The 12,522-nt window shown below is 31.4% G+C and overlaps 1 protein-coding gene across 1 annotated transcript in view; it reads right to left on the bottom strand.

Annotated features, from left to right (window-relative positions):
* Nucleotides 1-7,782: 7,782 nt before the first annotated feature.
* LOC132727775 (uncharacterized) overlaps nucleotides 7,783-12,522 on the bottom strand; it is a gene marked incomplete at its 5' end in the record, with an annotated part of 31,826 nt that continues 27,086 nt past the window's right edge. The window contains 2 exons of the mRNA XM_060713355.1: nucleotides 7,783-8,803; nucleotides 9,113-9,259. Of these exons, the coding sequence (XP_060569338.1) occupies nucleotides 8,582-8,803; nucleotides 9,113-9,259 (369 nt within the window). The remainder of the gene's footprint in view (nucleotides 8,804-9,112; nucleotides 9,260-12,522) is intronic.

Raw genomic sequence — 12,522 nt, 5'->3', positions numbered from 1 at the left:
CATTATGTTGGTATTGTCATGGCCCTGCTCATATTAGTCAAAAGACAGTTCTGTCGCGCAAGAGAAATATAAAGAAGTAGTATTGACGCATAATTGCTTAAGTTTGCAACCAGAAATGAGCTTGAACCAGGTTTTAATGTGTAGGAACATGCAAATTCAAAAAATGTACACAAAATATACTGAAATATATTTTGTCTAGTTTTGTGAAGTTCAAAATTTAAAGATGTGAATTGAATAAATTAGCATAAATGCGACAAGAATTGTCACGTTTCAAATCTCAAAACATGAACATGACCAGTTAATATCTTCAATAACTTCTTCAAATCTGAAGCTAGGAAGCTGAAATCTAAAACCGGGTGTGTCATAAACATTGCCTTAACGCTTGTGCGTAATAAAGAATTCAAAATAACATACAAAACCCTGTAAACCTGTAGAAAATACGTATCGGTGTTTTACATATTCATAACTCGGTAAACATTTTGTCAAGTGTGCACCACTCACGTCCTGTCGCTCGCTGGTGTGGCGTCGCCATATATACTTTCTTATAAGTGTAATTCACCACAGACACTTGAGGTGTGGAGCTAAAAACGACTTTAAAATGCAAATAAAATGTATAATTGTCAATCCCAGCACATGTACTGATAATACATATAAAAAAACTAAACATTTCAACGTCTATAATAATACGTAATTAGTCGCCGGTAGAAACCGGCGGCTATATTTGTAACAGTTTAATATTATACCTATGGTAGGAGAAGGCATTAATTTCTGTAAATAAAAGCATAACAATTACTGAACAATTAAAGACTACAATTGTTTTCAGTAATCTCAAAAATTTAAACATACAATAATGTTGCTCAATGAAATGAAATATTCAAATATTGACATCGTAAAAAGCAACATTACAATTTTTATAAAATGAATTAATGACGTATCCCTATGGACCAGTCATTGAATTAAGGGATGCTTTTACTTTTTTTAAGTGTCAAGCGTTGCTATTTTATGATAAATAAATCATGCATGATATTTGAAATGACACTTTTAAATTATCTGGTTGTTTGTATCTTATGAGACCTATTCTATTTTTTTATCTTATTTATTATAAACAGTTTCTCCCAGAATCACGTGACTACACGTTGTATGTTATTGTTATAAAATCTATTTATAGTAACAAATGGCTGATAAGACAGAAATACAGGTAACTTGTGAATGGTTAATGCAAATCAAAGTAATTTTGTATGAAAAATCTCGGTATGACAGTAGGGGCCGGAATCGTATTGGATACACAGAGTAAACTAATAAACCATCTTTGTGTTGATAGTTTATCGCACTGAAAGGAAATTAAACGTTAACTTTATCGTATTTAACGACAGGAAATGATATATTTTTTTCGATAATGCATAAGAATAATTTTTTATGCAGACACCACTTTTACAGTAGAATTGCATTGTTAAATGCAATAATTAAGCATATATATTTTCATAGTCACTTTGCAAATATTCGATGATCGGTAATAATTTGTCGATAATTATCGGATGCTGAAGAAAACCATACGGATTTCAAATGTATGGTACATCGTTATATGTATAAAGTAGAATAACAAGTAGAATTATAATCATATCACTTGCTTTACAAGCCTCGATGACAATGTGTTAGATGTTAAGTTAGTTTCAAATTGAAGACTGTAGGTTCGATAAAGTGATTTTTTATGTTTTCTTTTATAATACTTTTTGTATTTTGCAAAACTTGACCGTTTATCAAAATTATGAAATAAAAAAGTGCTAGAAATGAAACACACGATTTATCAACTTATGTTTCATAAAGTTAAAAGATATACTGTAATAAAAATCAATTTATGAAAACTACACACAGGATTTGTCCGAGATTCGAACTTGCGCCTACTACATGTAGGTTACAACTTCGTCATACTTACCACTAGGCCATCGAGCAGTATTAATTGATATAATTATACATGTAGTTATACTTACAATAAAATCGTTAACATTAATCATAATACTAGTAAGTTATGTAAGCAAACGAAACAGCTCCCGAAAATTATTGAGTCTCGGGTAAATATTGCCAAACAATACTTGCTTATTTAATAATGATAACAGTTTCTTGACAAAATTCCTAGGCAAGTTTGCTTCAAAAATGATGTTTTATTATAACATAACATAAATTTATTGCATAAAACTCTCAGCAAGAAAGATATAATTGTGGCAAGTAAATGAAAACGTGTTTATGAATAAACATTACTCAACTTATTGTTCCTCTTTTCTTTATACTCGAACAATTAAACTGATATTTTCTTTTATTTATGATAATACAATCATATTTCTATCCGGCGACTTGATGCTTTAGCATCAAAATCTCTTCTTGTATTTAGTGTTGCTCCATAAATATTTTGAAATTTTACATGAACGTTGGTCAGCATTATGTTATTTTCCACTGTCGATTCGGGCAGTAATGCCAGAGTTATCGCCCTTGACTATAGTTAACTTGTGTCGCGTGCAGCATCAACAGTATTTGAACTAGGAACATGGTCAGGAAACTTGTAAGTTTATCTACAAGTAAAATGGTTTCCTGCGGTGAACATTTTAATGATATAAAGATATTTCATTTAACTATTTTCAACATTATTTGGGGGGAATAAATAAACATTTGTATCATGAATATAGTTGACAATTGAATAAACGATCAATATAGAAGAAGGTCTTTGGAAACTGGTGACCGTTGAAGACCGGAGAAGGTCGAACATAAAACAATTATTTCTTTTTAAGAAAATGATTAAATAGGCCTACCATTTTATGAATAATTCCGAGCAAAAAATAAATAAAGTAAACACACAAGTTTACGCAGAAAATATCTCTATTTATTATGGCAGATGCCACTACGAATATTTTAATTTTGTAGATTTTCAGTATAAACAATTTATTGTTTGTAAAATTTGATAGATATTAAAGAAACATTGATAATTTTCAAACACTACATTCAAGTTTTTCCACCTTAAACGGTAAAATAATTATAGAAAATTAGAAATATCCCGTAATAGTTTTTTGTTCTTAATTAGGTGTAATTCGGACTAATTCCCCACATGTAAATCCGTAACGTACCGGCAAACGGTATTTAGCTAGGTTTTCGAAAAGGTCTATTAACCAATCATGTACGGTTTACAGATCACATGCTCCTCCATGTACCGAAAAATGGTCACGTGCTCCTCCATGCCTCAAAAGTTAAACGCGTACCAATACCCTGCAGGGAACAAAGCGTGAGTTTGCCATGTACATTACAAATGACGTTTTAACTATACCACTTAATAAAATTATGTTACGCGTTGACCTAGATATAGGCAAATCAAAACATTTTTAATCACGAAAAAATGATTTTTAAACATTTTCATAAATCATTTTCTTCACGCTGCAAACCAGATGTATAATTTTACAGTAGTGCGCACGAGAGGAAATAGTATGAATGGCGTACTCCACATTTATAACTTGCTACTTATACGTTATGTTATGCCTAAAACCATCATGGTGTTCGAAATGACGATTGCATGATTGAAGTTGTTTCAAACAAACTGTTTGACAGACTTTATCATGCATTCTACGCTTACCTTTTGCATAGTTGCTAGCAAGATGTGATTTTTTCCTGATGGATGATACAATGATAAGGCTTAATGGCTAAGATGTTTGTCCCAAAATTGTGGGTTCGAGCCCAACTCGACTATGTACCAGTACTGCTGCTGGTTAGTTCTCAGAAGCGGACTAATTAAGTGATTAATGTAAGTTGAAAGAACGTGTTTTAGCAATCGAGCATAAATAAATATGTTTAAACTAATAGCCCTGGATTCATTCTTTTTTGTTTAAGCAGCTAGAATTAAAAAAAACACACATCTTAGTGCAAAACGAATATAATCATGTTCTTGTTTACAGGGATATTGCAATACGATATACTCACGGAATATGTTTTGCGCTTATTTAGTGAAAAATTCGGTGAAATATTTTCATTATACATTTTTAAAATATTCGATGAAATATTTGTTTATTTTACACTTTAAATAATTCGTTGAAATATTTGTTTATTATACACTTGTGATGATGATAAAGATGATAATGCTGCTGATGATTGTGATGAAGATTGCGGTTGTGGTTTTTACGATTGTTTTAAAAAAACGGTATTAATTGTACAAAACGGACTTATTTAAGTAGAAAAAAATCATCATGTGACATAAACGTTCGTATTTTCATTTTTTATTCGCATTTTTGGTAAGTGACAAATACGTTTTGGTGAGCATAGAAAAACTAAATCCAACCGAAGATGGCACACTTTATGTTCCATTTTCAGCTGAAGAGTGTGCCATATATTCGGTATGTGACATATACGGTCGGATAGAGCTTATCTACTGTTTAAACGTACTTCGATGATCCGGAGTAACTAAGTTTTGTAATCTGAATTCAAATGATTTTCGATATTCCAGAGTTATTAGACGGCACGTGCACGCGCCGTCTAGTAGATATGCATTTGTCCGTTGGCAATGGGGAAAATATTAGACTTGATTTTGTGCATCTTTTTTGTTTTAACAAAATCAAATTGTTTTCAAATTTTCTAATCAAAATAGCTTTTCTGATGTAAAACATGTCACAGAGCTTTAAAGGATTAACATAAACGTTTAACAGAAGTGATAGTGCCATGTTTGAATATCATATTCTTTTTTATAATTATCTTATTTTATCTACCTTAATAGTCGATCGTTCTAAAACCCGTTGAGACCGTCCCGTCTATAATCTAATGACGGGCAGGACGGGCAGGGAACAAGAGGTATCACTAAAATATGCAACGGAGATTATTTTGGCGTAGCGGACACAGCGGAGATATTTTTTTGCAAAACAGGCAGAACGTGTGCGGCATGTTATTTATTTAAATAATTAACATTTAAGTTACAAAACAGATTAACTGAGTGAAAAAAGTACGCTTTGTTTAAAACGTATCACAAATATTTGCATAGTTTATTTTGAAGGATTCTGTGACCGACTAGATTTTTTTATAACATTTTGTGGTCCAATACCTAGATTCTAGGCGAATATGCAATCTTTTGTTTATTCTGTTATAAATCAGTAAACAATACGTAACAAAGAATTGATTACGTATATCAATTTATTCATAACTCTTATTTGATATTACAGACATATTTTCGCTATTTGTAAAATAACAGACAGTTCGTCCTCAAAACCATTCGAACATTATGCAATTCGCACCAATATTTAAATGGATATATTCTCGGCACATATTGTCTTGCATTTATTTTAAGTTTACCAATAATTTAAAATTCGGTCCAGTAATAAAAAAGTTAGATTTTTGGGATAAAGTGCAAATTTATTTATGGTCTATAAATTTGATATTACGGGCCTGTATATTTTGTTATACAATGCGTTCTGGAATGCAAGAAAATCGTGAAAGTAATGTTTCACGCTTTCTGCTAAGTGTAGCTATGCATATATATTGAACGATTTTTTAAAATCTTCTTTGGGGATGCCAGCCCGCATAGCTCAATCGGTTAGAGCGCGAGACTTGTAATCTCGACATTGTGGGTTCGATTCCCGGGCTGGCCAACTAAAATTACTTATCAGTCTTTCGGATGAGACTTTAAATCGAGGTCCCGTGTATGGGTGCTTAAACACTTGGCACGCTAAAGAACCAGGAGAAGCTTTTGGAATGGGGGCATCTTTCTGTATCTGTAATTGCACCATCCTCCAAAAATCTAAAATGACTAATACTCTTCTAGAGGACTCGCCCATATGGGCAAACCGGTGGCGAGTATAAATAAACGCAAATACACACAAATCTTCTTTGGAACTCACATTTAGACGTGTAAAGACGCACAAGGTCATTATGACAGACACATTTATTTTTGTGGTGTAAATTTTTAAGCTTGCGCAAGGTAAATTTTTCTTTTCTTGTTGTTTTATTTAGTAAATTTTTGTTATTTCAGAATATCGTAATTCAGTTAATTTTTCATTACATATTCGTTTTATAGAAATTTTATTTTGCATTTTGACAGTAATTTTTCGTCTGCTGTAGATTTATGACTCTTGTGTTTAATTCATTACTTGAATATTTGTCATTGATAGTTGTTGTATGTATGGAAGGTCGTTAACGCCTTGAGTGCACGTTATTTTATCATGCATATGTTTCATGTATATTTACTAAAATAAGTTTTCATGTTCTTGTTTAATACAGTAAGTCTTTTATAGTTAAGTTTGCTGCAGATGTTCTTTTTACATAATTCTTATTTCTTTAAGTAATTTTCATATCACATCATGTCAGATGTCACTGGGTGATAAAATGTTGTATAAACTTATACGAGTATTAAAGACACATTTATCTTATCATAGCATCAATATTTAGTTTAACTTTGTCATGTTGACAATCTTAAATGTTTTAAAGAAAAATAAAATATATCTTGATGTTTCTATGATGAATGAATGAATGAATGAGCTAATAAATGAATGAGCTAATAAATGAATGAATGAATGAGCTAATAAATAAATAAATAAATAAATGATCGAATGAATGAGCTAATAAATAAATAAATAAATAAATAAATAAATGAATGAATGATCGAATGAATGAGCTAATAAATAAATGAATGAATGAATGAATGATCGAATGAATGAGCTAATAAATAAATAAATGAATGAATGATCGAATGAATGAATGAGCTAATAAATAAATGAATGAATGATCGAATGAATGAGATAATAAATAAATGAATATACATGTATGTTTAAACAAATTGTATTCTGTCGAAAGTATATAAATGAGTCAATCACTTTGATAATTTAGTTAAATAAACAGAGTAATCTTATTATAGAAATTACACATATTATACACATTTAAATCATTATATTTTTGTTGCTTTATGCATGTTCTGTTGTTGTTATTTTTTCTTTTTCAGAAGGCCACATTGGAAATAAGATATTTATGATTGCTGTTTTATAAACCTTCACTAAATAAAGATATTATTATTAATGTTATTATTATTATTTTGATTTAATGTTTCATTTAATGCGTAAGGTGGGTCACTGATCATCTCCTCTAGTAAGCTTTTTTAAGTTTTTGCATTTATATAGTAAAATGCTGTTCAACGAATTCATCATTTTCTTGCCTATGTATAAGTTACAGAAGTCACAACGCTATCGGTCAAAAACATGATCTTCGTCACTGAACAATCGACATTTTCTATAGGGGTGGATTTGTTACTCCTCGAACATAGATATTTTATTTTGTCCAAAAACTCGTTTGGGTTTATTATTGTCATTTCTTCAATTTGTTCAGCCACTGAACGTCTATATACTCTTTCAATGTTTTATCAAATATATTTCTAGCTATGATAAAACTGTTTCGTTTTTTCCGCGAAAACGTATGTATTTTGATTACCTAATTACTCTAATTGCTTATTAAGAAATTCTTATGAAATTTCAAGGCTGGAGTTGTAGTTCAAAAGATAAGAGTAATCAAGAAAGTGGATATTGATACAACGTTAGTCTACACAATTCTTCTTTAACAAGAAGGCTCTTTCTGGACTGTAACCGTAAGGATATGTTCAGTCTTGCAAGAATGCATCATATACATTAAATGTAGATATCTTCGCTTTTTTCACTTAAATGAAATGGCCAAAATGTATGAGTGATTAATTGCAATCATATGTATGTAGTGCTATTTCAAACTGACCTGTAATGACTACAGCTGAAAAACTTTAATATTCTGAAAAAAATAATATTTGGTGGCCATCTTGGATTTTGGCTGCCATCTTGAATTTGCAAAACTGAATATAAATTTGTGTAATATAATGAATTGGTGCTATTTCATACTGTTCTAGTAATGACTACAGCTGAAATACCCAAATATTCTGAAACTTTTAGTATGTGGTGGCCATATTGGATTTTGGCGGCCATATTGGATTTTTAAAAAGTGGATACCAGACTGAAATGTCACCATGTCAAGTTTCATGCTTTTCACAAGAGGTACACAATTCACCCAATTTCATGCACGGATTTCCTGCACGAGTACAATATATTTCGAAATTTTTGTTCATTTGTATAAGGTTCTTTCTTATTGTATTTTAAAAGCTAATGCAATAATAATTCTTTCTCGGAAAAATCGTGGAGTGACAACTTATATTATTGCTTCGTTTTTTTTCCATATTAATTTACAAAACAGATTATTTGCTTTTTCCTTGAAACAACCATTTTAAACTAAATGGGATTTTCATAAAATCCCAAAGAATGAATGGCTGCAAAAAGGACAAGGGGCGTGTCAAAACAATTCATGTCCGCCTATTTTAACTTCATATATTTTGTCAAAAATAGGTTTTGGTTTTTAAAAGGTGTAACACGAAACAATTATTATGCTTCATTTTCCATTCATTAAAAAATTGGAAGTGAGTACTATGCATCCATTTTGAAGCAAAATAAAAAATAAACAAAGTAGACTTTGCTACGAGGACACCACATTGTCTAACACAACTGTACAATTTTATAGAATCTGTTTGTGAACTTTTGCTGACTAAAAGTTTGTAAGTTTATTCTATTGATCTCATTGTTCGTCTGTTAAGGGCTGATTTTGTTATGACATCGCCACCTTTTTGCAAAGGATCAAGTCGGTGTTTCCTAGGAGTTAAAAATGGTTTTGTTTCCCATTTGTCTTCTTGAAATGTTTCTTCAATATTGTGTCTCTTTTTAAATCTTTCGGTGTACGAACCTCTACCCATGGTGAATCTTGAATGTGGTATGATAGAGCTCACCTGACAATGGTATCGGAAATAAAATAATTTGAGACAAGATTTTAATTTAATGCATCATATTCCTAAAATAAATGAGTGATATTAGTTGATTAAAATGTTTTCACATCCGAAGTACAAAATATATTTCACGTTGACTCACAGGAAGTTCCATGCTAAGAGCTACGAGGGATGATTCTGATTAACGTAATTTATATAATAGTAGTAATCCGATAAACTTGAATTTGCCAAATTATTAAAAAAAAAAAGAAATCGTAGGCTAAGAAATGATTTAAAACTTTTTACTTAATCACGGGAACACGAGTAACTTACTTGTGCATTAGTTTGAAGAGTTGGTGATATAACGGCAAGTCGTGGTTTTTGCCGAGGTTTATTCTTCAGATATTTTCTAGCCTTTTCTTCTGCAATTGCTTTCTCTTTCAGTAAATCTGGTGTATTCAATTGTATAGCCTTTATTATCTGAAAGAATTTCAAATCAAAATTATTGAATAAATCAAAGAATTATAACAATTTAACAAGCTGAAAATACTGAGTATGATTGATGTGAAATTACAAACCAGACACGAAATATACCATGTCACAGATCATAGTCTTTATTGATTTGTATTTGTGACATTTTGTGGTTTTGAAACAGTGATAACAACTATACAAATGTATCAAATGTATTTTTATTGACACACACGCACACACACACGTACACAAACACGCACGCACACACGCACGCACGCACACACACAGACTCGCACACACGCACGAACGCACACACACATGAGTTATTTCATTTTAATTCTATAATGAATTTATTGTTACATTCGAGACCTAGTATTGATCAAGACTTTGCACTGACAGTCCGGATCTTTTGAAATTCGTGTAAATCCTCCCTTAGGCGGGGATCGTAGGTAACTCTGTTATAAATGCTTGTCCTTTTTTCAAGAATTTTCAAAATTATTCTTTCTCTGGTTGTGGTCTTTGGACAGTGGGCGTATATAATTTTTAAATAAATACCTATCTTAGTGGGTACCGTTACCAAACCAGGGGTGTGTGTGTGTGTGGGGGGGGGGTGTCATACTATGCGCGCTCATCCTCAAAATTCTGATTCCGCGAACACTTTTTCAACCGGTATTTTGAACAAAAACGAGTCATATAAAGTAATCAAAATAGATTTGAATTTAATTTCTTTTGCAAAGAATATGTCCTTACTTCTTGTTTTAATATTCCAAATGCCTTGACACAAGTCTTCCATTTCTCGTCAGTATTTAGCGTTGAATGCGATTTTGATTCTGGATACTGCATATACCAGCGTTGAAATGTTACAGAAATTGAGAAATTGTCGATAAAACAACTGGAAGTTAGTTTATTATAGAACATGTTTCATAAATATAATCTTTGTTATGTTTTCCTTTGTACGAAAAATATCTTAAAACGAACTATTTACAAGAAATAAGCATTATGATACTGCGTACACTCTCAAAAATCAAGATACTGCGTACACATTTATATGTTATTGATTCTGCCTACACTTTCTTCGAATCAATCTAAGTTCATGATGTGATCAAATGGATAACACTGGCGAACAAAAAATAATAAAAAGATAATTAAAAAAAAAAAAAAAAAGATTTAAATCAGGTACATGTAATAAATTATGCCCCCTTAAAATGTTCATCCTAAAAAAGGTTTGAGTTTAATATTTTTCATTAAATTTGACTCATTTATGTAAAACTCTGCACTGCATTTTAAAATAACTTTTTATAGTCAAATTTATAGCTCATTTAAAGAAATAAATGTATGCCTATTTGTCGCGAATACTTCTCGAGACAACATGAAGGACGATCGACATCGTAAAGATGGTCCTTACAACTGTGACCTTTAAATAGGCATGTGTTTTTTTTTCTTTTCTGGGTATTATTACTTGAAATACATATCCGAAACGTCATAACTCAAAACGCAAGTTTGAACGCCATTGTGGAAAATGAGAATAAAAAGAGAAATATTGCCCATCAATTTCGTATTCACGATCTCTTAATGCTTTAATATGCACTGGCAAACCTCGTGCACCTATTATTTATAAAAAAATAGGGATGGCAACGAGTAACCGGTTAACCGAGTACTCGATCGAACGTCCGAATATCGGTTAACAAAATTGATATTCGATTACTCGGAAAAAATATATAATTTTTTAACGATTTAGAAAGATTGGTGTGTCCAATTAGTTCAGAAATTCGGAGATGTGCATGTATCTTCATAAATACCTGTTCAATGCAATCAAAACATCCTTGCAGAGGTGCGAAAAGTATATCATAAATTTAACGAGGCGATCAACAGTTTGACACGCGCACCTGTGTCGCTTATGTCATCCAGCTCTTATGATATTCAATTACCTTTAATTGTGTAACAGTTTGTAGCGGAAGTAACTGTTTTGAAAACAACAAAGGGCCGATTGCTATTATGAATGTGAGAATAAAGGTAACAAGTATTTAGACCCCTTTTAAACTTTTCTTGCCGCCGATCAGTCTATATTATTTCAAGACGAAAAAATATATATATGAACTGTGATACATGTTTAAAACTTGATATTGCATTAATTAAAACGTTGTAAAATATAATGTTGTTGAATTTATTTTAATTAATTTGTCTCCTGTGAAGTTCTATTTATAGTTACGAATTCTATGAATTTAAATAGAAAACGAAAGTAGCATGTGGATGGTGTTGATACTGTGAGATAAACTTTGAAGATCACTAGAAATCATCTGAGTAACCGAGTACTCGATCGGAAAAATGACCGAGTACTCGAGTATTGATTTTTGTATTCGTTGCCATCCCTATAAAAAAACTATTCTAAACTATTGTTTAATGTTTAATCTTTCACATAACATAAAGTTGTTTATGAAGTTGTTCATTACCGATATTATATATCCTTTCTTTATAACTTTTGCCCTATGCAGAATGCCTATGCACGAAATGCAACAAACGATTCTATGGAGAATTCGTATCGTAAAACGGCCTTCATGCTCTTAGGCAAACAAGTTGTTTAGCTCGTATGATTAGAATCTTGTATAAAGTAAGGTGAGAAAATAAATTTCAGGGGGTTAAACAAGTATAACACAGAGCAAACAAAATCAAGATGTTTTTCCATTCTAACACGTCAAGAAAACTAAAGTTGAACTCTCGCCTCAGTGTTTCTAATATTAACGTTCTTTAAAGGCTTTTTTAATCGGTTGATGCACTCATTCAATATACTTAATATGGTATTTTGACGCGACCTAATATTAACACGACCGTGCAATGCCATTTTTACGGAGAGGCAAAAGCGACACGGGTATGTTATAAAAATGAAAGATTAATACTGAATTTCTTGAACGAATTGAATGAAATTTTATTATGCGAGCCTCAAGCAAGCATATTATTTTATTCAACGAGTTCAATAAATTTAGTATTAAACTTACACGACTTTAATATTCTATATTTATCATATACCAAAAATAAAGACCTTTTGAAGCGAAAAAGAACCATTTTTCATTTACGCGCCTATATTATAATGCTAACATTAAGCGCGTCTAAACATTCAGTTCATATAACGAAAATGACGTCACGTCAAAATATATGCATGACCTTGCAATACCATTTTACGGAGATGCGAAATAGCAAGGGTATGCGATATTGAATGAGTGCATCAACAGATTAAGTAATAGAAAGAGCATCGAAACACGAGGCTCTCTGATTTG

The sequence above is a fragment of the Ruditapes philippinarum genome, unplaced genomic scaffold (genome assembly GCF_026571515.1).
Source record: "Ruditapes philippinarum isolate M1 unplaced genomic scaffold, ASM2657151v2 ctg3231_1_1_1_1, whole genome shotgun sequence".
NCBI lineage: Eukaryota > Metazoa > Mollusca > Bivalvia > Venerida > Veneridae > Ruditapes > Ruditapes philippinarum.
Note: the sequence above shows the minus strand (reverse complement) of the source record. Positions and strands in the feature narration are given on the sequence as shown.